Source organism: Symphalangus syndactylus, chromosome 14 (genome assembly GCF_028878055.3).
Source record: "Symphalangus syndactylus isolate Jambi chromosome 14, NHGRI_mSymSyn1-v2.1_pri, whole genome shotgun sequence".
Taxonomy (NCBI): Eukaryota; Metazoa; Chordata; class Mammalia; order Primates; family Hylobatidae; genus Symphalangus; species Symphalangus syndactylus.
Genome location: NC_072436.2, coordinates 97,559,141 through 97,585,956, shown reverse-complemented (window position 1 = coordinate 97,585,956; position 26,816 = coordinate 97,559,141). Strand labels below are relative to the sequence as shown.

The 26,816-nt window shown below is 39.3% G+C and overlaps 1 protein-coding gene across 18 annotated transcripts in view; it reads right to left on the bottom strand.

Annotated features, from left to right (window-relative positions):
* THADA (THADA armadillo repeat containing) overlaps positions 1–26,816 on the bottom strand; it is a 369,177-nt gene that overhangs the window by 174,973 nt on the left and 167,388 nt on the right. For 13 of the 18 annotated variants that reach the window (XM_055242820.2, XM_063618104.1, XM_055242824.2 and 10 more), the window contains 2 exons: positions 25,720–25,809; positions 23,605–23,736 (listed from right to left, as the gene is read on the bottom strand). The exons of the other annotated variants lie outside the window; for them this stretch is intronic. In XM_055242820.2, the coding sequence (XP_055098795.1) occupies positions 23,605–23,736; positions 25,720–25,809 (222 nt within the window). The remainder of the gene's footprint in view (positions 1–23,604; positions 23,737–25,719; positions 25,810–26,816) is intronic. 18 annotated transcript variants of the gene reach the window in all.

The following is a 26,816-nucleotide window of genomic DNA, read 5'->3' as shown; positions in this document are numbered from 1 at the left end:
GCTGAAGCTAATTAATGCCCCGAATGACCCTCCTCATTTTTCACAGAAACACTTCAAGCTAAAACCGGAAGGAATGAATTTTTAAAAATAATAAAGTACAAGGAAAGTTTTGAAAAATTCCAAAAACTTGCTTTTTTTTTGGCCTGAAAAAATGACACAAAAGAGCAACAGATACCGAGATATTAGCAACAGACTCATTCAAGGTATCTTTTCTCAAATGAAAATTGCAATTAGGTAAGTTGAGTCATATTTCAGCATGTCTACAGTAGCCCAAATAGACTACTGCCAGTCAGTTTTTAAATACTCGCTGAGAAAGTCTGACATCCTCCTTTGGTTATCCCAGTACCCATGTTTACACTGCCAGTCAAAAAAATACTTCCTTATATAGTATAATTATACTTTTTCTTGCTGTAATTTAATTTTGTTTTTCTGGTTCTACATGGCAGGGAAAGAAATAAATCAATGTCTAAAAGACTTGTATCCAAAATATATTCAGATTAATAAGAAAACAAAAGCAGGCATGATGGCTCACACTTGTAATCCCAGCACTTTGGGAGACTGAGGCAGCAGGATTGCTTGGGGCCAGGAGTTCAAGACCAGCCTGGGCAAAATGAGACCCTGTCTCTACAAAAAATAAAAAAAATAGCCAGACATGGTGGCATGTGCTTGTAGTCCTAGCTACTCAGGAGGCTGAGGTAGGAGGATTGCTTGAGCCTAGGAGGTTGAGGCTACAGTGAGTTGTGACTGTGCCACTGCACTCCAGCTAGGGTGTCAGATCAAGATCTCATCTCTTAAAAAAAAAAAAAAAAAAAGAGAGAGAGAGAGAGAAGAAAAGTAAGCAAACAACCTAACAGAAAAACTTGGTCAAAGCTTCAAACAGACACTTCAGCAAATTAGATACATGAATGCCAAATACATGTAAAGATGCCCAACATCCTTAGACATTAGTAAAGTTTAAATTAAAACCCCAGTGAAATACTACTATATACTCACTAGAAAGGCTAAAGTTAAAAAGACTCAGCATACCAAGTGTTGGCTAGGATATGGAACAATTAGAATTCTCATACTCTACTAGTGGGAATGTATAATCACTCTGGAAGACAATTTGGCAGTTTCTTAACAAGTTAAATATACACTCACCACTCAGCTCACCTGTTCAAGTCCTGTGTATTTACACTAGAGAAATGAAAGCCTAAGTCCAAAAAGAGACTCCTGCATGATTGTTCCTAGCAAGTTATTTGTTACTAGTTGATGGATACAACATAAATGTTGTTCAACAGCTGAGTACACAAACAAATTGCAGTATATCCATACAACCGAATACCATTTGGCAATAAAAAGAAACAAGCTACGGATACACCTAACAACATGGCTGAATCTCAAAATAATTATACTGAGTGAAAAAGCCAGACGAAACAGAATGCATCCTGTATGAGTCTGTCTACTTAAAATGCTAGGAAATGCAAATTAATCTATAGCGACAGAACATAAAACAATCATTGCCAGGGAGGTGGGGGAGGGAAGGTTGGGTAAGGACTACAAAGGGTGATGGCTATGTTCCTTACCATGACAGTGATATGGGTATATAAAAATATCAAATTGTATACTTTAAACATGTGCAGTTTATTTTACATCAATTGTACCCCAATAAAGTTTTTAAAAGAATAATCTTTCATATACATTAGAAAAGTTGTTATACATTCTGTCTTGCTTTCTTAGCCTCCAGCTCCATCTCCAAAACATCTCAAGTCTTCTCTTCCTCAGATTAAACAAGCCCAGCTATTTCCTTTAAACTTTTACAACCAGAATTAATGTTTCCTTGTGCTCTTTTAAAAAATCAAATCAATAAACACTTAAATCCTAACAATCACACAAGAATTAAAAAACAAAAAATTTTTTCTGGACAATGTTCTGAATCTTTCACATGTTCTAGACAGGCTCAGAGAAGTTAACTGACTTGCCCAGGCTCACAAAGGGAATGAATGTATGAGCTAGGATTCAAAGTCAAATCTGTCTCACCGTACAGCCTGTGCTAGTTGCAAAAATGAGTGTTCCCCATCTCTGATATTTTTACCACCATAGAAGTGAACAACAATAGCACATATTAAAAGAAATTCAATTTTATTCATTTTAAGGACACTTGACAGCTCCAATTATTCAACCAAGTGATGCCAAATTTGTTGGGCCAGCTTTAATAAACTCACCTGCTGTATTCAGTGGTATGATTTTGTAGTGGTTATTGAGGTAAAAGATTCCCCTCCCCCCAACTTGATTAGATTAAACCTGCTTTCTAATATTTTGAACAGCCTTTTAATTTGCTTATTCCATCGTGAAAAGGTAATTTTCAACTCATACCAGTTTTAGTCACCCTAAATTCTGACAAACAGAAGCCAAATCAGTGGATTTTTCAATATATTCCAAATGAATGCACAATGGAGACTGCTGTGCAGTTAGAAGATGAAACAAAACTGATTACATACACCTATACCCTGCCACTAATTAAAAATATACTAGTGTTACAAGTATACAATTTCAATGGTGGTGGTATCTTTGTTCAGAAGCATGGTACATTACTATATAGCTGAAGCCCTCTAGCATTTAATTAGGTTACTAATTATGAGAAGAATCACATTACCTTCAAGTCTTTCCCTGGATTGTGACCAAGACTTAGTATATTAATTTCATGGTGATTGTGTTTTGAGATGGGAAACACATCAGTAAAGAATACTGGTCACATCTTTCAAAGTGTCCAGGTGATGAGATTTTAGCTGTGGCAGAGTTTGAGACATTAATTTGAAGAAAATACTGCTAATTCCCACTGCCAATTTTGATGATCAGATGATATTTTATGTTAGATTTTAAACATGAGTAGCATTCAAAGTCTTCACAGGGGATACACACATGAATATAAAAAGAAGAAAATTAAGTGACATTCTTTATTTCCGTTTGAGTTCAATCTAACAAATTTAGCCTCAATTCAGTATCATTTTACTCCCTGGCTTTCTTCCTTGCCTATCAAAATAATACTACTAATAATAAAGTCGGTACAAAATGTATGAGTCACTCTTCAGTCATGCCAAGTGCATAATCTTCAACCCAAGATTAAAAATAAAGTGCTATGTGTGAAATTCAATACTGTTTAACTTTTGGGTGCTAAAATCTAATAAATATAATATTTCAAAAGAAGTTAAACAATCTGGATCACTTCTGTTCATTTTCATGATTTCATCAGCAGATTTCTATGGCTTTGACTACATTTGCTAGTGTTCAGATCCTGGGTAAACTGGTGGAATTTGGCATCACTTAGTTTATAATCTGTATCACCAGTTCGTACAAGTCACAGAAAAGTTCTCCACTCCCCTATATACTTCAAAGCATTTCATTTATTATTCAAATGGTTCTTCTGACAAAACCATTAGTCAAGAAGAAAGTAAAGAAATCTTATTTTTTAAAAGACACACCTTCCACACCAGACTGCTTTAACTAACCATGCTATTCTTGGCAAAGTCTTTATTTCCTAAAGAATACATTTAATTTCAACTTTTCTTACCTCTGAGAAGGTCAGGGCTTGTTTTTACTCGTTTTCACTCAAAGTGAGCTTTTATATATTTTAAGTTTACCTTAACTTCTTCCTAAATCCCTATATTTTCTAGCCTTTTCTAAAGAAAACACTAAATTTAAATATGTGGAAGTTATTGAAGTCATAATGAATGTCTCATAACTACCTTCAAATGATGATAGGCATGAGTGCATGAGTTCAATACACACTTACAGGGAAAAAAGAGACATCTTTTGGTAAGAGTTCTGAGTTAAGGGCATTTGGGGTTAACGATAAAAAAAAGCTTCATGATTTGAAATAGGTTTATTTTCTTTATTTCCCTCTCTCCCCTCTTCTCTCCTTTCTATCCTAAAAATTCATACTGTAGCTATGTCATAGGGCTATTTTCTTTATTTTCCCTTTCCTCCCTCCCTTCCTTCTATCCTAAAATTCATACTGTAGCTATGTTACCAGGTAACATGTTTGCAGGGTCTGAGAAGTTTCTTGGTTTGATGAGAAAAACACAACAGTCTAGTCCTAAAACCCCTCCACCACCCACGCCCCATCACCAGTGAGGCTGAGAGGGCTGGCTGAATCGTAAGTCAGCAGTCTTATTAGCAAAGATGGGTTGGGTTTTGGACAGAACCTAATATAGCAGCATAAGGTGAGATACAAATTTAATACGGTCAAGAAATATATGCTTGGCTACTTAATGGCTGCCAGATACCACAGATGAGGTTATCTTACCTAATACTACATTTCTAGTCGTGGAACATTTCAATACCACTATTTGATCATCAAAGCCTTAGGCACTACTATTTCAGCCATCAAGTGACCCACTGCCTCTTCTTTTGGTTCATTTGTAGAAAAGAGTGGCTATCATGGTTCAGCCAATCATTTTCAAGACAGAAAGGGCTATTTTCCAATCCCAAACTTCCTAGTATGTTCATATGATGGTGACAAAATGGTCTCTTCATCTTCTTCTGTTTATTAAGGTATTCGGTACTCACAGTCCCACAGTCCTCACAGTCCCACAGGCTGGAGTGCAGTGGCACGATCTCGGCTCACTGCAAGCTCTGCCCCCCGGGTTCACACCATTCTCCTGCCTCAGCCTCTCCGAGTAGCTGGGACTACAGGCGCCTGCCACCTCGCCCGGCTAATTTTTTGTATTTTTAGTAGAGACGGGGTTTCACCGTGGTCTCGATCTCCTGACCTCGTGATCCGCCCACCTCGGCCTCCCAAAGAGTCCCACAGTTCTTAAATGGATACATAATGCTTTATATGCAACAGCAATCCCATTCAAAATAATGCAGGCCATGCAGCCCACCCACATTGTACAGTTGGCCCTCAGAATCCTCAGAGGATTGGTTCTAGGACCCGTGAGATGCTCAAGTCCTTTATGTAAAGTATGCACAGTATTTGCATATAACCTATGTATATCCTTTGGTACACCTTAAATAATCTCTAGAATACTTATAATATTTAATACAATGTAAATGTTATGTAAGTTGTTATGTTGTATTGTTTTTACATTTGCATTACATTTTATTGTTGTGTTTACTTTTTCTCCAAATGTTTTTGATCTACAGTTGGTTGAATCCATAAATGATTGGATGAGGGCCAACTGTATTTCCAACTGTGACTGAAGCACTGGAGCTGTCAGGAAGTAATATTTACTTTTGTTGTGGTAAGACACACATAACCTACAATTTACCATTTTAACCATTTTTAAATGTACAGTTCAGTGGCATCAAGTACATTTACCAAGAAGTTTTATTTTAGATTCAACTGGACTCTGGCCTTGATGTGTGGATATCTAGACATTCATTGGTTGATACTCACGTCTTCAACCAATGACGTGAAATAGAAAAAATTCTATTTCCAGGTAACTTCTTGGCTAGGTATTCGAAGTCAGAGTTCATCCAACATACTATGGTTTGTATGCTTGAGGTGAGGAATGAACCACCAAAATGAAGCATTTGTCTATTTCCTTCCAGATGAAAGACAGAAACTTTGATCTTCTCTTCCTTGCCATTAAACCTTTCAGAAAACTAGGAACCCACTATTCCTTGACCTTTGGGATTTTTACAAACTTCAGACTGCAGTTCAGAACATAGATGAGAAACTGTCCAAGAAAAACATGCCCCAAATGAACGGGATATAAACAAAACTGTAACTAGGTAATTAATGGTAGGGACTTGACTCCCCTCACTGCTTCTCTGATAACAATCTGGCACTTTATCAGCAGCGTCTTTTATCTGGAAGGATTCACTGTGTTCTGCTGCTTGGAACTATTCTGGGAGGGCACAAAGACAAGCTTTCATCTTAGAAAGGAAATGGAACTACATCTAGAAGGGGTAAGAAAGAGTTAAAGCTGTAAAAAGAACTCCAAGTCTTTCCCTGCCACAAAGCAGAGGTAAATGGAAAACACGATGCCCTGTTTCACTGAAAACATGAGAGCAAATTCTAATGGGAAAGAAATCACTGCAGTCTTCCAAAGGTGGCAACTTGCTTTCTCCCTTTGTTTCAAGTTCTACATTTTCTCCCCAACGTATTCTATTTATCTTCCTGTCAAAACCAAAGAAACGTAAACTAATTCATACTATGGCATAAATGACTACTAATAACTTTTAAGTAATTTATGTTCCACTGAGATGTCCATTTTAGAAGGGATCAAAACCATATACTAAAAGAATGAAAATCTCCATTGTTTAGCTCACAATGGAGGAGGCACCTGAGAAAATTAAGTGGGTAGAGGGCACTGCTTATGACCTGTCAAATCATTTAATATAGGTTTCAATTACCCTAGGTGTAAAGCTGATCTGGGTCAGTGGCTACAGTGGAGTCAGATCTGGCCCTTCCAGTGGCATCATTCCTAGGGAAAAAGGGACTGTTAATTGGAGTATGTATTCATTAGCAGTAGTAGAACGTGCTCCCTTTATTCCCTCTCCAAGCATGGGCACTCCACTCAGATCTCATAACAATGTCGTGGATTGGTTGTGGAAGAACTCAGGAAAAAACAGGGATTTAAATTCCTCATCCTACTTAGAACTCAGGAATATTTATCCAAGGTTGCGCCAGGGTGGGTGGCCAATTACAAAATCTAGAGCCTGGGGCTTCTGTGCCACATCATGGATTGCCCAGCGACGCTAGTTCTCTTCTGTGACGCTGTGGAGCCCCCGAGGTTCATATCTAGGGCCCTCGTGACACTTCATGGTGGGTCAGGCAAGGAGGAGGACCCAGGGAAGCTGCTCTGCTGGCTAGCTTTCAATGGGGAATTCTATCAGGACATGGCATTCTAAAGCTGCTACTTTAGAGACATGTTCAACCATGCAGCAGAATGCAAATCTCTCCCTAGTCTTTTCAAGGTTTTCCTAAGTCCAGTTTTCATTCTGGCTACAAATTAAATTCTGATGTCTTAAATCACGCAGAAAAAAGGGTGGGGGTATACTAAATGATTGAATTATAATAATTACATGACCCTGAAGCTTAACTAGAAAAAATAATTCTATTTCTTAAGTTTCTCTTCAGTAAAATTATGCAGGTTATAATTAGTATTAAGTCAATTTTACTTTTCATTTTATCCAAACCAGAAAGAAGCTGAGCAAAAGGGATTCTCCTGGGAAAAAAATGAATAAACATTCAAGCAAGAAACAAACCAATGCTACTCACACATCACCCCAAAAGACAGATTAGTGTCTGAAAATATTTTCTGCCCACTGCTTTGTAAATTCTTTTCTTGTCTGTGGTGAAACATCCCTCAGTAACAATTCAACTTTTCCTGGGCTACCTAGATATATTTTTCCACAGTTTCTGCTAAAACAGATGCTTCTTTCCTGTATGATTTAATAACCAAAAGGGAGCAGGCTTATTTACACAGTAGCCTGTAGATTTCATACAAATATATATTTTGTTAATGCTCTGGACCCTGTAGAGACTGAACAGAAAAATCTCATTAATGTGGGCACACCTATTTTTGGTTTTGTGATTATTCAGACTGAGGCCTACTACAGCCTACTGTAGGACTGAGAGTTTTCATCTAAAGTAGACAGAAATGTGGCATCTCTTGGGGGGCTGGTGGTCAGGGCACAAATGTCCCAGATCAGGAATTTTCCCTAATGCAAAAACCCCAGGGGACACATCTCATCCTCCGTGTACCCTCCACACAGGTTTTGGCTGGTAACCTTTGGATAATTATGAAAAGTGGGAAGTAGGACTATGTACATAAAAGATATAAAACTGTCAAACAAAGCGGGGTGTGAACCCACTTCAGAGGCCTTGGAGTGCAGATGATCAACTAACAACTTAACCAGATGCTATTGTTATTTACCCATTGAAGCAGTTTCCTAAAGTTATTATATGCAATCTTAAGTAACAAAACCTTCCTTTCATACTATTCAGTAATGTAAACACTTCACAGATTTAGATTTCCTTTTTTTCCAAATCAGTTTACAATTACTACATAAGAAAACATTGGCAATATAAAAAAGTTTCAACATGAATTGATATCCTCATGACTGTTTTCTTTGTAAGAGAGTAAAAAGAGAAACCATAAAGTTACTATATGTGAAAGTACACTCTAAACTTAAATTCTTATGTAAACATTTGCTATTACTGCTTTTTTTTTTCTAGCAACCTTAAAGATTTTCAAAATTATGTAAAGCAGTGGAAACTTAAGATGACATACTAAAGACAGATAGAAAACATATTTTCTAAGAGTTTGAAAATTATGCATAAATAGCAGCCCACAAATAATCTCATGAAGATTTTAGGCTTCTTAGCCTCAAGCCACATTCTCTCTTTACTAAGACACTTATAACTGTGCAATGACCCATGATTTCCTATTATAATAAGGAAAATTTCTTTTGTAAGAAATTCTCAGTGTTTCTCAAGAATCTCAAAACTTCAGTTGAGCCAGTTTTATTTAGCAACCTGTCACAACCACTTAAGCTTTATTGCAAGTTTTTCTTCCTTTTCTCCTGATTTCAGATTAGAAAAGGAGACTACTGCCAACGAAATGCCCAAGGGGCATCTCAAGAAAGCAAAGTAAGTCCAAATGTTTGTTAGGTAAAGCTGCAGGTTAATTTTGGCATGCTGAGAACTACCCTGTCATACTTCACGGATACAGTATCATAAACAGATGAGCAAAAGCAAGTATTAGAGTGTTAAGAGCTAGAACAGCTAAAGCAGTCGCTAACAGCATGGGTTCTAGAGTCAGATTGTTTGGGTTCAAATTCACGCCTTATCACTACCAGTATGAGCTAGGTAGGACACATTTAGAAAGTTCCTACTGCCCAACATTTCCCCCCTCCGTGAAATGGGATAATAACAACGACTTGATACTGTTGTCATCATGATTAAATGAGTTAATATGTGTGAAGTCCTAAAATATTGCCTGGCTCATAGTAAACATTTGCTAATTATTATCATTTATCACTAATCAGGATGGAAAAAATAGGAGCAAAAAAGATAGAGATAAGAAGCATCATCAAAAAGGATACCTCATTATGCCAAAAACTGTATCTGTCTGATTCACCACTCTATTTCTAGTGCCTGAAACATAATTGTTTTCAATAAATATCTGTTGAGTGAGTGAATAAATGAATTTGCCCTGACTCCTTAGGGAGTCACTTTTTGACTGTGGGCATATTATGTCTACTCTCTCTGGGCCTTGGCTTTTTGCCTCCAAAGAAAGGTACCAGCACCTGCTACTTGCTACCTCAAACTGATGATAATCAACGTAAGCAAAGCAAATCATTTCAAACTTACTGGAGGGCTTTCGGAAGTCAGTAACTTTTTTAAACCAATGCTCCTTTGTTACTGGGTATGCATGAACACAGTCACTGACAGCAGGAGGAGCCTCTCTGACACCCTGAGTCCTGATTCTGATATGTTTCCCTTAAAGAAGTCCCCTGACTGCAGCTAGCCAGATAGAGCAAGATGTCAGACATTGTACTAGGCCCTAAAAGAGGGCTGCTCAAACTTCAGTGTGCAGAGATAATTGAAATTCTCAACTTTTGGATGTGTGTGAGACACGCAGAAGAAGCTGTCCAATAGAAAGCTGAACTTGTGATTCCATATGAGTTCTAGATCTAGGACTAGGTAAGTGTAGATGAGTGGTAACCCCAGAGAGAGAATGCAAAGTGAAAAAGAAAAGGTTTGAGGGCAGGACAAACAGGTACACCAATGTTTGAGAGGCAGCGGGAGGAAGGGGGCCCTCCAAGGAGAGAAAGAAATAATGGCCAGAGAAGCCACAGAAGAAAGAACTCAAGAAGAAAGGAGTCTGCAATATCACCAAATTCCAGAGAAAAAGCAGAAATGAGAAGGAATGAAAAGCACCCAGTGGCTTTTTTAACAAGGAGGTCACTCCTATTTTACCTTTGTTGGTGCAGTTTAGTGAGGCGGTGGAAGAAGTGGCCAGGCTGCAGTGGGTTAAGGAGGGGAAAAGCGGAGACTAAACACAGACCACCTTTTCCAAGAGCCTGGCTATAAAACAAAGGAGAGGACTGTGGGTAGAGTGGGTTTCTCCATGGAGAGAACTCACACCTGATGGCCTCCACATCTTCTCTTGCAAATGAGAGGTGATGAGAGTAGGGGTGTTGGGTTGGGCAAGGGCACAAAGTAGGCCCTCAGTAAATACACTTAACGGAAGGATGAACTGGTGATGAAGAGTGATCACAATATAAAGAGACAGAGAAGAATAAATGGTGAAGAAGAGAATGTCTATAACTGGTTAGAAGGGAGGCAAGATGAGCAGTCAAGAGTCACAATGTTCAAAGTGAGTGAGGAAGGAAAAAGTAAAAGGACATGAGGGTGTAGGTATCCTGAGCAGCTGACGTAACATGTGTAGCTTGCTTTTACTAGAAGGTTAGAAATAGACGGGTGGGGGCCAAGGCCCAGAGGGAAAGGGAAAACATATTCCAGTCAGAGAAAGCTAACTGAAACACACTATGTCATTATTTTTCCTTGTTCTCATTTGAAGCCTTCTATAATTTATCTTTACCTTCTTATTCTGTTTCCCAATTCATATTTTCTTCTGGAAGAAAAAAATACATTTTTGATCTAAAATGTTCCCTACTGTGTAGGATGACTGCCTATCAGTCAGCATTTGGGGCTTGATAATGTGAAATCCTTCAATTCAGCATTAAAAATGCCTGCAGAGCACCTTCGCTACAATTTTTTTTTTTTTTTATTATACTTTAGGTTTTAGGGTACATGTGCACAATGTGCAGGTTTGTTACATATGTATCCATGTGCCATGTTGATTTCCTGCACCCATTAACTCGTCATTTAGCATTAGGTATATCTCCTAATGCTGTCCCTCCCCCCTCCCCCAACCGCACAACAGTCCCCGGAGTGTGATGTTCCCCTTCCTGTGTCCATGAGTTCTCATTGTTCAATTCCCTACAATTTTTGAGAAACAATTTAAGAACAAGGAAATAAAAGTTCTGTATGGAAAAACACTGTTAAGATACTTTAAAATGTTATGTATTACTAAATTTAAATTTTTTTCCCACTACAATTCATTACTTCCACAAGACTTAAATGCAACACTCAGGACAAATACTGTTCTTTATTAAACTTACCAAAGATGCACCATCAATGGTTTCTCCTGTTAAACAGCAAACCATTTATTTTGTGAATTTCCTGGGTCACCCTTGGTTCAAGTAGAAGCAAAGCTCTTTATGATGCCTTCCAAGTTATGAATCATAAAACTCTCCATCACAATCTTCCCCTTGTTGGATCCCCCTGACTTTTCACTCCTCTCACATGACTTGTTAATCACCATGGGTGATTTCTAAAAGTCCCTGGGATGGCAGACTGAATTCCCACATTTCTTCCTGCCTTGCTATTTGGGAAAGCCTCCTGGACTTCTCCAACCCACTGATGCTCTTCCCCTTCTTTGTAGGCCTCAGTCCTTAGTGTATATGTCATATAATTAAGTGGTTAATATAAACGGTATCAGGTTCACAAGCATGTATTTTACCTAATTAGCTAGACGGTAAGTTCTTTAAGCATAAAGACCTTTTTCTTTACTTTGCATCTTACCCAAGACCTAACACTAGCTAGGTACACAATGAATGTTTAACAAAACTTGGTTAATCAATTAACTGATTAGATTCTAACTTCTAGTATGAATGGCAGCAATAGGCCATAGATTATCATCATTGTCAGAAATTTCACCTAAGAATGGGGCTGTGTGCAGATCAAATCACTTGTTCTAACATGACCTGAACTGGCCTGTTGGGATAACAGATAACATTGAAGAAAAGCTAGTCCCTACAAGTTCTGTTTTTCTAGTTTGCTTTGTCAATGCATTCCATAAGTGGTGAACTTCTCATTCCTTCTGCTCAAAAACATATTTAGAAAATGATCTTAAAGAGATCTAGCACCAGAAATGAAGTTGGCCAGGCCCCTATTAGGAACTAACAGATAAAAATTGGTGACAGATAACAAGGTATCTTTTTATGCCAGAACTATTTGCAAAAAAAGACACATAATACAAAACATAATTTCTCATACTACACGCTGAACCTCAACTACCCTGGGTAGAATTCAGAAATTCAAAGGGCCATGAGTACAGCCCTCCAAATAAAGTGCTAGGCACAGTAAAAAGGAGGCAGAGTAAGTAGCTGCCCAAACAATGTGATTTCCCCAGCATTAGGAAACAACCTTCCAATCTTTGCTTCTAGATCCTCCCTACATAAGGCCTAAAATGCCACCATTAGAGTTTTACTGCTTTATTTCAAAATGTATGTATCTGTAATATACAAATACCCCATGGAAGATAACACTGGGGGAATTTACATGTCTTGCAAGTTTGGCCTATAAGCAAAGAAGAAAACTGAGCAGCACTGAACACCTGTGCCTCAACAATCTGGTCCCAAGCCTGACCTGGTATCAGACAGTCACATAGTGAAACCAAGGGGCCAGGGTTTCCATAGAATGATGGGATAGCAGAACCCTTTTTTCACCCAACAACTGTTAGCAGATTAGGATGGCTGGGCAGCGGGGGAAGGGTGGGGGCATACTCCTTTCCTATAATTCCCTTCTCTGAACCTCATGGAATTTAGTAGTAACCACAGACCAGGTGGAGTGCTGGCCAGGGCAGGAAGTTCTATGTCAACAGCACTGGCAAAGCCCTATTTCTCAGGTGTTTCTACTTGTAATGAGCAAGGCTTGGAGACTCCTGTACTCTCTCTCCAGGCAACTCTGTTCAAGATACTTTGGGAAATTGGGACAATAAAGAGTTCTCTATTATAACCACTCTTTAGAAAAGCATCTGTGACTTCTCAAAGACTCAGATGTTCTTTTGCTTGTCAGAAAATAAATGCGGCTTAAGCCAACATCTGGAATGGAGAAAAATACAGCAACCACAAAAAAAGATAATTAAATTAATAAAGAATGCTTTTCAGACATAACATCTAATAGGCCAAACATATGTTTTCAGAACTATCCAGAACACAGTTATAGAAGTTACTTAAAGGCTAAATTTTAGTGGATTAATTCCTGGAGGGCACCATTTGAGAGCAAACCACTGTGACTTTTTGGGCCATGCCAAGAATGGCATCCCAACTTCTTTTGAGAGATCGAAGGACCCATAAACAAAAATGTACAAACATTGTCACAGGATTAGAGGCAGGCTGATCATTTCATTCACTGCACATTTAGAATCCACAGCTGAGTTGTTCACCTATTCTGAAATAAGGCATATGCCAAACAGATACCTTGATGATATCCAGTCCAACCTCAGGTGCACTGCAGAAATATGCTCAACACGTGATCAGTTTTCCTTGAAAACTTAACACTTTTGCTGATGGGCAAACTCAGTATTATGGAAATATGTTCTTTTTCCTTGATAGAGAATACTAATTTTCATAAAATTCTTCTTTAAATTAAAAGCTGAAATCTATCTTCCATTTTCCCAATGGAGCAAAAAAGAGGAATTATGTGCCTTCTGCCATATGGCAGTCTCTCAAGTATATAAAGCCTATTATCATGTTGCCACTAAGTCTTCTCCAGTCTGTTTCCAGATGTCTGGTTTCCTCCTCATCTTGGTCACCTCCCCTCGACAGATACTAGTTTATCATTGACCTTCCTAAAATGGGGAGCCCAGAACAGAATAATAAGGAGAATAACGTGGGTTTAGGCTAACCAACAGAGTTCAGGCAGACTACAGCCTCCACTATCTGGAAGCATCAACAGTGTCATGCTGCTTTCTCATGGTTCACCAGGATATCTCATTCACCAAGATATTTTTTCCCCCACAAAAACTGCTATGAAGCCAGATAGCCCTCATTTTGTATGTATATAATTTTGCCTTTTCTTTAAAAAATCAGAATGATATATATCTCTATTAAATGTTACCTTGATAGTCTCAGCCCATCAATCCAGTCTTTCAAGGCTTTTTTGGGGGACAGGGTCTCGCTCTGTCACCCAGGCTGGAGTGCAGTGGCCGAATCACAGCTCACTTGAGCTGCCTTGACCTCCTGGGCTCAAGCAATCCTCCCACCGCAGCCTCCCAAGTAGCTGGGACTACTGGTGCAAATCACCAAGTCTGGCTAGTTTTTAAAATTTTTTGTAGAGACAGGTTCTCCTTATGTTGCCCAGGCTGGTCCAGGCTATTTCGAATCTTACTTTTAAATGATGAACTGCATCAGACATACAAAACAATAACAACAACAAAAAGAATCTAGAGAATAAGATGACATTCAAGCATTTGCCCAATGCGCAATTTAAGAACACATCACAAATAAAATTGAAGCTTCTAGTACATGGCTCCTCAATTTCATCCCTTTCCTCCCCATTCAGAGGTAATGGTCTTATGCCTGAATTTGTGTTTGTCAGTCCTATGCTTGAAGGTTATTTTGAATCTTAACTAGCTCACAAATTTGATAAGCATGCAATCTAGTTTGTCTTCATTTTTTTATGGCTACTTTTAGCCATTAACAGCATAATCATAAAGTATCACGCTATAAAGTTGCAAGAGATTCTTTCCCTATCTCCTCAAAAGAATTTTTACTTGGACTTTCCAGTATTTGAAGCTATGTCACCAGCATCAGTCTTTTGACTTCATTATACCTACCAAATAAGTAGCTTTACTTTCCTTTTTTTTTTTTTTTGAGACGGAGTCTTGCTCTGTCACTCAGGCTGGAGTGCAGTGGCATGATCTCCACTCACTGCAAGCTCCGCCTCCTGGGTTCACGCCATTCTCCTGCCTTAGCCTCTCGAGTAGCTGGGACTACAGGCGCCCGCCACCATGCCCAGCTAAATTTTTGTATTTTTGGTAGACACGAGGTTTCACCGTGTTAGCCAGGATGGTCTCGATCTCCTGACCTGGTGATCCGCTCGCCTTGGCCTCCCAAAGTGCTGGGATTACAGGCGTGAGCCACCGTGCCTGGCCCTAGTAGCTTTATTTTCAAAAAGCTGAATGCTATGGTAGTGGTGTTTATCAAATATGTTACCAATATTTGAAGTTTTGATACCATTTCTTTTTTTAAAAAATTTTTTTCTTTTTTCTTGTTTTTTAAATTATACTTTTAAGTTCTAGGATACATTTGCATAATTTGTCTTCATTTAAGTACATAATTCAAATGTTGAATAAAGCTACACTGTTAGCATCTACTAGCCTAGTAATCCCATTAAAATAATGAGGTGACTCGGGCATGATGTTTTCTTAGGGAATCCTTACTAGTGCTCAGTGAATAAAGTGCAAAGAACTCCCAAGTGACATATTTAATAACTCAGTAAAAAACAATCAACACAATTGTATGGTCACTAATAAAATATGCCTTTATCCTTCTCTTCTGAAAAATCCTTCTGCGGGCTCCTGGCACAACATTCTCGCCCCACCTTTCCCAAAAATTACTGACATGGTACTGGGCTCACTTGCCCCCAAGGCTGTCATTTATCTGGGTGCAGGGATGTGTCCTCCCTCACAGGACACAGTGAGCTTTTTCTATTGCTTCAACTACATCTGACTTCAGGGTCTTCCCTCTGGCTTACTGAAAAAGCATGGGTTGAAAAAGTTTGTCTCTCTATCAGCATTATACTATCAACCCCTTCCTCTCTCTAGAATTTTTCTTAACAAGCAAACCAGGGAGCTTTTATCTTCTATTTTGTAAGCAGAATTATCCCCATTATATAGATCTACGGCCTGAAACACACAGAGGCTGCTCTCCTACATGGCTCCTCCATTCATGCTACATTAACCTGGGAGGCTTTCCCCAGTATGTTTTGGCTTGTTTCTAATTCCATAACCTTGAACAGAAAAATGGCACCTCCCCCCTACTTCTATTCTTATCAATCCAGGGTCCTCTCATTTGGCTCTAAAGTCTGCAACAGGGTAGCTGCAAGGTGGGCCTCTATAGTGGCTCACCGGAAGGCAGTCAGAGGAGACAAGTTCACAGTGCAGGAAGGCGGCCAGACTCCTGAGGGCAGAGAGAAACTAGGTAACATCCAGTTCAATACCTTAATGGATAGAAAAGGAAACGGAGGGTCAGAGAGGTGAAGTCACAATAAAAGCAAATGTCAGAGCTCATATTCGAACCCAAGACTCCTCAAAGTCCAGGTAACACACAGAACCCAGCCGAGCCTTTTTTCTATAACAATAGTAACTGGAGGGATACAAAATGTGGCTCTAATATTGTAGGACAAGAGGTCCCTTGAGTACTTCATAGATACACAGACCAATCCAACACAAAAAGTCTTACTTCCAGATTAGTTTCATTTTTCTGTTACTCAATCTAACTCTGTGCCCAAACTGGGGTGAGGCAGAGAAAGGTAACAAAAAATAAACAAATGAAAGGACCCCACAACTGCTGCATAGAAGCAAAGTAAGATTTATTTTGCAAGAATAGGCATTGAGTATTACAGAATGGCATAGTAATGGTGAATGGCAAGATGAGGAGATTAAGTAACAAACGCTACAGACATTCAAAGGGAGAGGTGATTAGGAGCTGAGGTAGAGAGAAAGTGATGAGGGCATTACTTCTCAGCAGTATTTTAACCACTGTCTGCCTCATTTATCTCTCTATAAAGCAAATCTTGTTCTCTATTCATCAACAAGGATTCTGGGAAAACAGAGCAGACAGAAACATCATGTGAAGCCTTGAAGGAGAGTTTCCAGTAATTATAATCACAAATGAAAGTAGAAGCCAACTGTTGTCTACTGCAAAAACCCCAACTCTGTGCCATGGAAAATAAGGTCTTTCAACTTCATAATCTCAGTAAGGAGCAAAGCGATAATCCTCCAATTTTTGTAACTTTCAAGGAAAAGGAAAGGAGTCAATGTCATTTCCCAGTGCCACAGGCTTAAAAGGACCAACAAACTTAAGTTTTTGCACCCCCAACTCCCTCTTTTTTAAGGCTGGTAAAAATCAAAAGATTCCATGAAATATTTTAAAAATACATAAAACGTATTTTCCAACGCTGTGATTACTGGCTAGAGATCCATATTTCAACTAAAACAGTTTCCACTGAATAGCTTCCTCTGGATGATTTCTACTGCTACGTGTTTAGTTAATAATTGTATTGCTGGCCAGGTGTGGTGGCTCACACCTGTAATCCCAGCATTTTGGGAGGCTGAGGCAGGTGGATTACCTGAGGTCAGGAGTTAGACACCAGCCTGACCAATATGGTGAAACCCCATCTCGACGAAAAAAATACAAAAATTAGCCGGGTATGGTGGCAGGCGCCTGTAGTCCCAGCTACTCGGGAGGCTGAGACAGGAGAATTGCTTGAACTCGGGAGGTGGAGGTTGCAGTGAGCCGAGATCGTGCCACTGCACTCCAGCCTGGGCGACAAAGCAAGGCTCCATATCAAAAAAAAAAAAAAAAAAATTGTATTGCTCTTTGTATTTCAATATCTGTCAAAAATGCTGGGTGCGGTGGCTCATGCCTGCAAGTAAGTCTAGCACTTTCAAAGCCCGAGGTGGGCAGATCGCTCAAGGCTGGGAGTTCAAGGCTAGCCTGATCAATATGGTGAAACCTCACCTCTAGTAAAAATACAAAACTTATTTAGGTTGGCGCAAAAGTAATTGTGGTTTCTGCCATTAACTGGGCATGGTGGCGTGCACCTGTGGTGGCGTGCACCTGTGGTGGCATACACCTGTGGTACCAGCTACTCAGCTACTCACGAGGCTGAGGCAGGAGAATCACTTGAACCTAGGAGGCGGAGGTTGCAGTGAGCCAAGATCATGGCACTGCACTCCAGCCTGGGTGACAGAGTGAGACTCCATCTCAAAAAAAAAAAAAAAAAAAATGTCAGAGAAAAGAAAAGCAAGCCAAGCACAGTAGTGTGCACTTGCAGTCCCAGCTACTTGGGAGGCTGAAGCAGGAGGATCACTTGAGCTCAGGAATTCAAGTTCCATCTGGACAACACAGTGGGATCCTAGCTCTCTAAAAAAGCAAGAAAGGAAAAGAGAAGGGAAAAGGAAAGGAAAGGAGATTTCACTGAAAACTTGTCTAAAGAGAACAATGACTAAACGGATTGGGGTTAAAAAAAACGTACTGAAAGTCATCTGCAGTGAAAATAAGCAAAAAAAAAAAAAACAAAAACAGGTGGTGGGGGGCAGGGGAAGGGGGCTCCAAGTAGGAGAGATCCTTTAAAAAGTGCCTCAAAAGGGCAGTGAAGGGATTTCTCCTGCAGGTATTAATCAGATCTCAGTTACCTACAATAGAAGGCACATTCAGTCTTAACTGAAACTCATATACATACAAGTAATCACATCCATGTAGAGGAGGTAGAGTCCTGGGCCTTTGTTCAGGACTCTATGGTCCTAGGTTTGAGGCATATGTGGTTACCTAGAGCTCTTTGACTGGAACTTGAAACTTGCTTGTGAAAGGGAACCCAGAGATGTATGCCCAGGGACTTTTTGGTCTCTGAAAAGACTTTCTAGTCTCTAGAAAGCCCAGAGAAGCAGGCCCTGGTGAACTGCATTCAGAGAGCCAGTCAAGGTTCTTTTTAAAGCATGAATCACTCTGCTTTGTGGTACCTGAACTAAAGAATGAATTAATGGTCTTAAATTGAAAGCATCACATTCACATGGTAAAGATCTATGTATCTGGATGCAGCACAACATCAGAACATAAAATACACCGGATTTTTTAAAAGTTGTATACAAGATGTTGGGAATGACATTATAAGTTCTGTCCCAAGAGGATGCAACAATAATAATGGCACACATGTATAACTTTGGAAAATCCAAATCAGTAACTTCTAAGACTTAAATCAATGAAGAAAATCAACAGAGCAATAAGCTTAGATATACTCTTAAACATGGGATAAAGGAGTAAGACTACATATAATACTTACGAATACCTTACAGAGAGGAAGAAATAGCAGGTAAGTACACGTAAATCAAAGGGAAACAAAAAGCTGTCATTGGTGCTTTTAATCTTCTTCTCATTCTGCAATTCACTTTTAGCAGTCAGAGCAACCTTTGCACTACTCCCACAAACTGAAATTTTTTTCTTTAGCCAAACTCATAGTATCCATGAGCCCGATGAGAACCCTTCCAACTACATAAATTACCCCTAACAATGGTACAAAAATAAAACACTGCTGACCCACTGTGCATACACCCATCCATCTTTTTAGTTATTACCCCAAGTCAAAACAGCCCACTCTGTATCACAGTCAGAACCACAGGCACTGCCTGGAATGACAGGTTTTATGATCAGCCTTTCACTTTCTTCATGAATAATATTCTCAGAGGCCATCTAAATCAAATGCATACAGTTTTATCACATTCACTGTTTTTTAAAAAATCTGTTTACAGTTCACCTCGCCAGTGAACATTTTGGGGTAGCATGGGTTGTCCCTGTGGTAGGCTGATGAAACCCCAAACTAAGTAAATCTAGGGCCTTCCACTTTACCACAGAAGGTGGCCAAGAAAGAAGAGCCAGGCTTCCTCTGTATCTGGCTACAAACCAATCCTATAACCCCAGGCGATTGTCACCATGTGCCACACGTGGTTAACCAATCCAATCAGCCACTTTTCCTAAAGGAAAAGCAAAATAAGGAACAGATCCCACCACTGGTAGAGACATCAATTCTACATCCAGAAGACAGCCTGTACTCAGATGCATCAGCTGTGGATATAGGCTCCTCATCTCTCTCAGTTGCATACATTTCAGACCCTATAGGTCCATTCAGTGTAGCTAAGTTACTGGCTACTCAAAAGGCAACCAAAAAACAAGGTTATTTTGGTATAACAGAAAGAGTGCATCTAACACCCTTGACAAGCCCTGCACTCTTGGGTTCAAATTCTAGCTCTGTAACTGCCTTGCTCTCTGAACCTCAATTTCCTCAACGGGCAAATGAGGGTGATAGCACCTCTTCTCAGAGTCACTGTAAGCAAAATGTCCAGTTCACTACTTGGCAGAAAGACGGGGCTCAACAAAGGTTGGTCTACTTCCTTCTGACGTCTCTGCTCAGAACACTTTCTTTCTTGTTTTCTGCATTCCTGGGTCAAAATCTACTTCTTAATAAACTCCTTAAACTGCCTAACCAATTTTAATAAGCTACTACTGTCTAGCTTGTTAAAATTGTATCTGTGTGTGTGTATGATGGTATTAAATTTAATATCCCAAGTTTAATTTTGCTATTCAAAATGTGATCTACAGACCAGCAGCACTGGCATTACCTGGAAGACCATTTGAAAGTCAGACTCTCAGGCCTCACCTCGGATTTACTGAAATCAGAATTTATATGATAGCCAAGTGATATGTTTACATCTTGAAGTTTTAGAAACACTGTTCTATAACACACATGGACACTCAATAAGTCAGAGCCTAGACTCTGTACTTAAGGAATCAATGGTGGTACTTCTGCTTACAGGGCATTTTGCTTACAGTGACTCTGAGAAGAGGTGTTACCACCGTCATTTGCACGTTGAGGAAATTGAGGTTCAGAGAGCAAGCAAGGCAGTTACAGAGCTAGAATTTGAACCCAAGAGTGCAGGGCTTGTCAAGAGTGATAGATGTGCTCTTTCTGTTACACCAAAATAACCTTGTATTTTGGTTGGTGGCACTTCTGCTGTTGGTGATGTTCTATGAATCTACTTCATAGAGCACCTTACTTACTGGAAGAAAGCAACTACAAACCGCAGCATTTTCTTTCACTGGAAGAACAGACTGATTGCAAACTTCTTACAATGAACTCAAACAAATTTACAAGAAAAAAACAAACAACCCCATCAAAAAGTGGGCAAAGGACATGAACAGACACTTCTCAAAAGAAGACATTTATGCAGCCAAAAAACACATGAAAAAATGCTCATCATCACTGGCCATCAGAGAAATGCAAATCAAAACCACAGTGAGATACCATCTCACACCAGTTAGAATGGCCATCATTAAAAAGTCAGGAAACAACAGGTGCTGGAGAGGATGTGGAGAAATACGAACACTTTTACACTGTTGGTGGGACTGTAAACTAGTTCAACCATTGTGGAAGTCAGTGTGGCGATTCCTCAGGGATCTAGAACTAGAAATACCATTTGACCCAGCCATCCCATTACTGGGTATATACCCAAAGGACTATAAATCATGCTGCTATAAAGACACATGCACACGTATGTTTATTGCGGCACTATTCACAATAGCAAAGAGTTGGAACCAACCCAAATGTCCAACAACGATAGACTGGATTAAGAAAATGTGGCACATATACACCATGGAATACTATGCAGCCATAAAAAATGATGAGTTCGTGTCCTTTGTAGGGACATGGATGAAACTGGAAAACATCATTCTCAGTAAACTATCGCAAGGACAAAAAACCAAACACCGCATGTTCTCACTCATAGGTGGGAATTGAACAATGAGAACTCATGGACGCAGGAAGGGGAACATCACACTCCGGGGACTGTTGTGGGGTGGGGGGAGGGGGGAGGGACAGCATTAGGAGATATACCTAATGCTAAATGACGAGTTAATGGGTGCAGCAAAACAACATGGCACATGGATACATATGTAACAAACCTGCACATTGTGCACATGTACCCTAAAACCTAAAGTATAATAATAAAAAAAAAAAATGATGCCCTAAGTACACTGGCTTCAAAGCAATATTTAGATTTTCTATATTAATGCAATCTTTGTTTCATATAATAGATACTTTGAATATAATGAGTAGTATCAGCATTCTGATTATATGTAAACTAAGCAACATTTTGGAACGGTACTTTCAGGAACCATTGAAAGGTACTTTCAATGTAGCAATTTATTATTTCTAGGATGCAATGAACAACAGACTGAGTAGTAAAAAGCTTCCACAAATTCAATGTTCTTAAGACAGAGGACAGGTTCTAAAGCAAATCTCTGTTTCTAATGTAAACTGCAATTCTGTGCACATGCCTTTCCTCCTTGCATCAACTTTTTGAAAACATTTCTTAGTTCTTTCCAGTTATTCATGAAAGAACAATTTTTAAGGCCCCTGAAAGTAAAATTTACCACCCAAATTCCTACAATGAATCACCAAATGCCAGATGAAGGAGACTGGTAACTTTGTATATCAGGAAACAAAAACCAGTCTGCGTGAGTCATCTCTGTGATCAAAGATAACACAGCCACAGCCAGGGCTTGGGGTAAACAAACAGCTCGGCAAGCACATGCCAGAATCTCATGTTTAATGGTTTTCTCACATTAAAATGCGTAAGTCAGCTCTGTGAAACAAGGAAGTGGAACCCAGGACACTACATACGTAAGAAACGCTCTCTTGAGTTTGGTTTCTTACGCTTCTGCTCCAAATCCACTTCAATTTTTGGTAGAAACACAAAAAATGAAGGTACTGTTTTGTCAAGAGGTAAGCAGAAAGGTAAGAGCTAACTGATATGATAGGCTTCTGAAAGGTTTCATGAGAAAATTTTAATATTTCTTGAAGGCCTACATATTTAGGCCTTTGATCCAAAATGAACAAAGTAATCAGAAGATGGCAAATGCCTGAAAAGATGTAACACAAGAAGTGGTAATAGGCTCTAAAAGAAGAGAAACCTGTTATATTATTCCATGAATACTCTATATTCATGGCTTTTTTCAGGTACTACAAACGTAAAAGAGAAGACGAGTAGGAATTCATGCCACATGGCATTACCATTTACATGCCACCCATTGCACTGCCTCACAGACTCCTCCAGAGTGAAGAGTCAGATGTCCTGATGTCCTCTCAAACCCGTGTACAGAAGATACATACCAGAACCAAGCCTGCTCCGTGCTGGCCAGGCTCAACACAGGAATAACACAAACATGGGGCTATGTTTTTCAAAAGGAGTATCTCCTATCAACACCATCCACCTGCCTTGGAGCAGACAGGGCTCAAAGAAAACATTACTTACACAGGTTCTAATGAGATCCTGTACCCATGATATAAGCACCTTACTCTGAAACACTGGGGGCAATGGCAGGAAAACCCAGGCCTCTGCTTTCACAACACCCCTCCCAAAGTTGTGTGTGTGTGTGTGTGTGTGTGTGTGTATAAAATAGTTATATATATATATACACACAATAGTTATATATAAAAGTTTTACATATTATATATGTAATATAGATATAATATATGTAATAGTTTTTAATATATACAATAGATTTACATATATAAAAATATATATATAATATGGCCAGGCGCGGTGGCTCACGCCTGTAATCCCAGCACTTTGGGAGGCTGAGGCAGGCGGATCACAAGGTCAGGAGATCGAGACCATCCTGGCTAACACAGTGAAACCCCGTCTCTACTAAAAATACAAAAAATTATTCAGGCGTGGTGACGGGCGCCTGTTGCCCCAGCTACTCCGGAGGCTGAGGCAGGAGAATGGCGTGAACCTGGGAGGTGGCGCTTGCACTGAGCTGAGATCGCGCCACTGCACTCCAACCCGGGCAACAGAGCGAGACTCCATCCCAAAAAACAAACAAACAAACAAACAAAAAATATATATATATATATATAAAAATATATAATATATGATAGATACATATATAAAATAGTTTCTGAAATAAAAACAAGATAAAATATTCTCGTAAAACTCCCACGCCCACCCAGACCATTTCTACACAGCATGACACTACCTCATAATGAAGGGAACAAAAGGTCCCATGCTGAGAGCAGAAGAAGTACCATCCATTGGGGAAGCGTAGAGTCTCTCCAACACCAAAAGTAAGAGAAACATGCTTGGATGACGATTTGGTTCTCCCATATCACTGAAACAACAATTATTACACATAAAAGATTTCACATTTAGGTAGTGAAGCACTCCTCCTTCAAACATTTTTCTCATGAAATAATTATGTATATGGCCGGGTGCGGTGACTCACGCCTGTAATCCCAGCACTTTGGGAGGCCGAGGCGGATGGATCACGTGAGGTCAGGAGTTCAAGACCACCCTGGCCAATATGGTAGAACCTCATCTCTACTAATACAAAAAACTAGCCGGATGTGGTGGTGCATGCCTGTAATTCCAGCTACTCGGGAGGCTGAGGTGGGAGAATCACTTGAACCTAGGAGGTGCAGGTTGCAGTGAGCCAAGATCACGCCACTGCACTCCAGCCTGAGTGACAGAGTGAGACTCCATTTCAAAAAAAAAATAATGTATATGAAGTGAGACTCCACAATCAAGGGGACAGTTTTCCCTTTTTCTTTTTTTTTTCTATGTTCACTCCTTATCTCCCAAATGTGCATCATAAGAAAAAACTACTAGCAAAACAGGGAATTGGACTTTTGTACAGGATCCTCTTCTCAAAGCTAATCATTTGCATAATTAGAGTACACTATTTTGATTAGAACTGTTCCTATAGTAGAGAGGTGCCTGTTCCAGAGTATGAAATGTGAAACTTTCAACATCCAAATGTACTTAAGAAAGCATGAACAGTCACTAAAGGCCAGAAAAGCACGTTAGCATAAACTACTAATGTGAGCAAATGCATCATAACCAGAAGTAAAATTCATTGCTTTTATTTTCTAATTATAGACAATTAGCGTACATTCATACCAAGTGCAAAATTATAGGAAAAATACAAAACACATGCTTTATGATGTTCATACTAAAAATTCCACTACCAGCTTTAGAATGTGTGTGTGTTTTTTGTTTTATTTTTTTGAGACGGAGTCTTTTTCTGTCACCCAAGCTGGAGTGCAGTGGCAAGATCTCGGCTCACTGCAACCACTGCCTCCTGGGTTCAAGTGATTCTCCTGCCTCAGCCTCCCAAGTAGCTGGGATTACAGGTGCACACCACCAGCCTGGCTAGTATTTGTATTTTTAATAGAGATGGGGTTTCGCCATGTTGGCCAAGTTGGTCTTGAACTCCTGACCTCAGGTGATCCACCTGCCTTGGCCTCCCAAAGTGCTGGGATTACAGGTGTGAGCCACCGCACCAGGCAGAATGTGATTTTTAAGACAATGGTGAACTATAAGACTGGAAGCCCTCGTAATGGCTTTGCTCTGTGTTTCCAAGAACACTGGCCATTTTTGCTCAGGTAGACCAGAACCATTTCTGAACACAAGTGATCACATTAGTCAGCTAATTGCTATAGTTTCACAATGGTAAGTTGCAACAAGCCAGTAATAAAAAATGACAGGTATGCATAAAGCAAACTCAATATGTAAACACAGATTTTTTTAAAAAATAGGAAGAAAATAATTCATAACAGAAGAAATCACCATGTGATTCCTAGTTTCTGTACCACCAAAAATGGAATTAAGTTTGATAAAATTTAACATAAAATAGGATTTTTAAAATATAAAGACAGGATTTTACACAACTTTTCAGGTACAAATTTACTATAGAGAACCAAGCAACATGATATAATTACAAAAAAGCACTTTAATAAAAAAGCCAACTTTATACAAGGAAGCAGTCTGACCGTGCACAGTGGCTCAAACCTGTAATCCCCACACTTTGGGAGGCCCAGGTGGGCAGATTGCTTGAACTCAGGAGTTTGAGACAAGCCTGGGAAACATGACGAAACTCCATCTCTACAAAATATACAAAAATGGGCAAGGAGTGGTGGCCACCACTGTACTCCAGCTTGGGTGACAGAGAAAGACCCTGTCTCAAGGAAAAAATTTAAACAAATTTTAAAAAGGGAAGAATTTTATTAAAAACAGCTGCCTAGAGGGAAAATCTCAATTACTATGGTAATTCACATGCTTGAGTTCATTTTGCCCTACCCAATTCTCTTCTTACCTGTCTACTGTATTGGCTACAGTTTCCAACTGTTTAAGAAGAAAAGGATAGAGTTCTGGGAAACGAGAGAAAAACTCTCTCCCTGTCATTCTGTGAAAGAAGGAGGAAAAAAGTTATTATCACTTATTCCCTTTGATCTGACAATAAAGCCTTTTTTTTTTTTTTAAAAAAGGAAGATAAGTATGGTTGTCTGGATATTTAATTAAATACAGTTAAAAACAGAATCTACAGCATCTTAAGAATTTAACAATCAACATAAATGGTAATTTTGATTTCTGAAGTGTTCTCAATCCATTAACTTTTATCTCAAAATTTAAGATTATGCATGTTTACAAATATTTGATATTAAATTCTATCAGGGAAGAAATATGTAATCTGTGCCAATGTCAAGTTTCCACAACTGATTTGGACTATGAGTAGAGTCAACACCTGATTGACTGAGATTGACTCAGCTTCAGTGATAAGGACAGGTCTAGAACAAGCTTTCCCAACCCTAGCACCAATGACAGTTTGGACCAAATAACTCTTTGTTTCAGGGGACTGTCCTACACATTGTGGGATGTTTAGCGGCCTCCGTGGCTTCTACCCACTGGATGCCAGCAGCACGACACCCCTCCCTAACAATCATGACAATGAAAATGTCTTTAGACATTGCCAAATATACTCTGTGGGACAAAAGGGCCTCTGATTGAGAACCACTGGTTTGGAGTACGGTTATGAGAAGTAGAGTCTTGGCACGTGAAGTTCTGGAAATCTAATCCTTGCTGAACTTGCAAGAATTATCTTTTTCAACTTTATAAAAACTTCTCTTGAACTATGAAAGTAGAATAGTCCCACAGACTGCACCACTGACCAAAAAGCTCAAGCTAAATATGGCATTTAGGAACATATTATCTCTGTAACTATTAAAGAATTACTCCAAAGGGGTGACATAAATATTCCCTAACCTACCCATTTTTATCAGCTCTACATGTTATGTTCCTATTAATTGAAATCCAGAATATCACATTTAAAAAAAAACTGAAACGTTTTTACACCCAGCAAAATGCTGTGATCAAGTGTACCATTCGACCCACAAATACATACACTCGTAATCC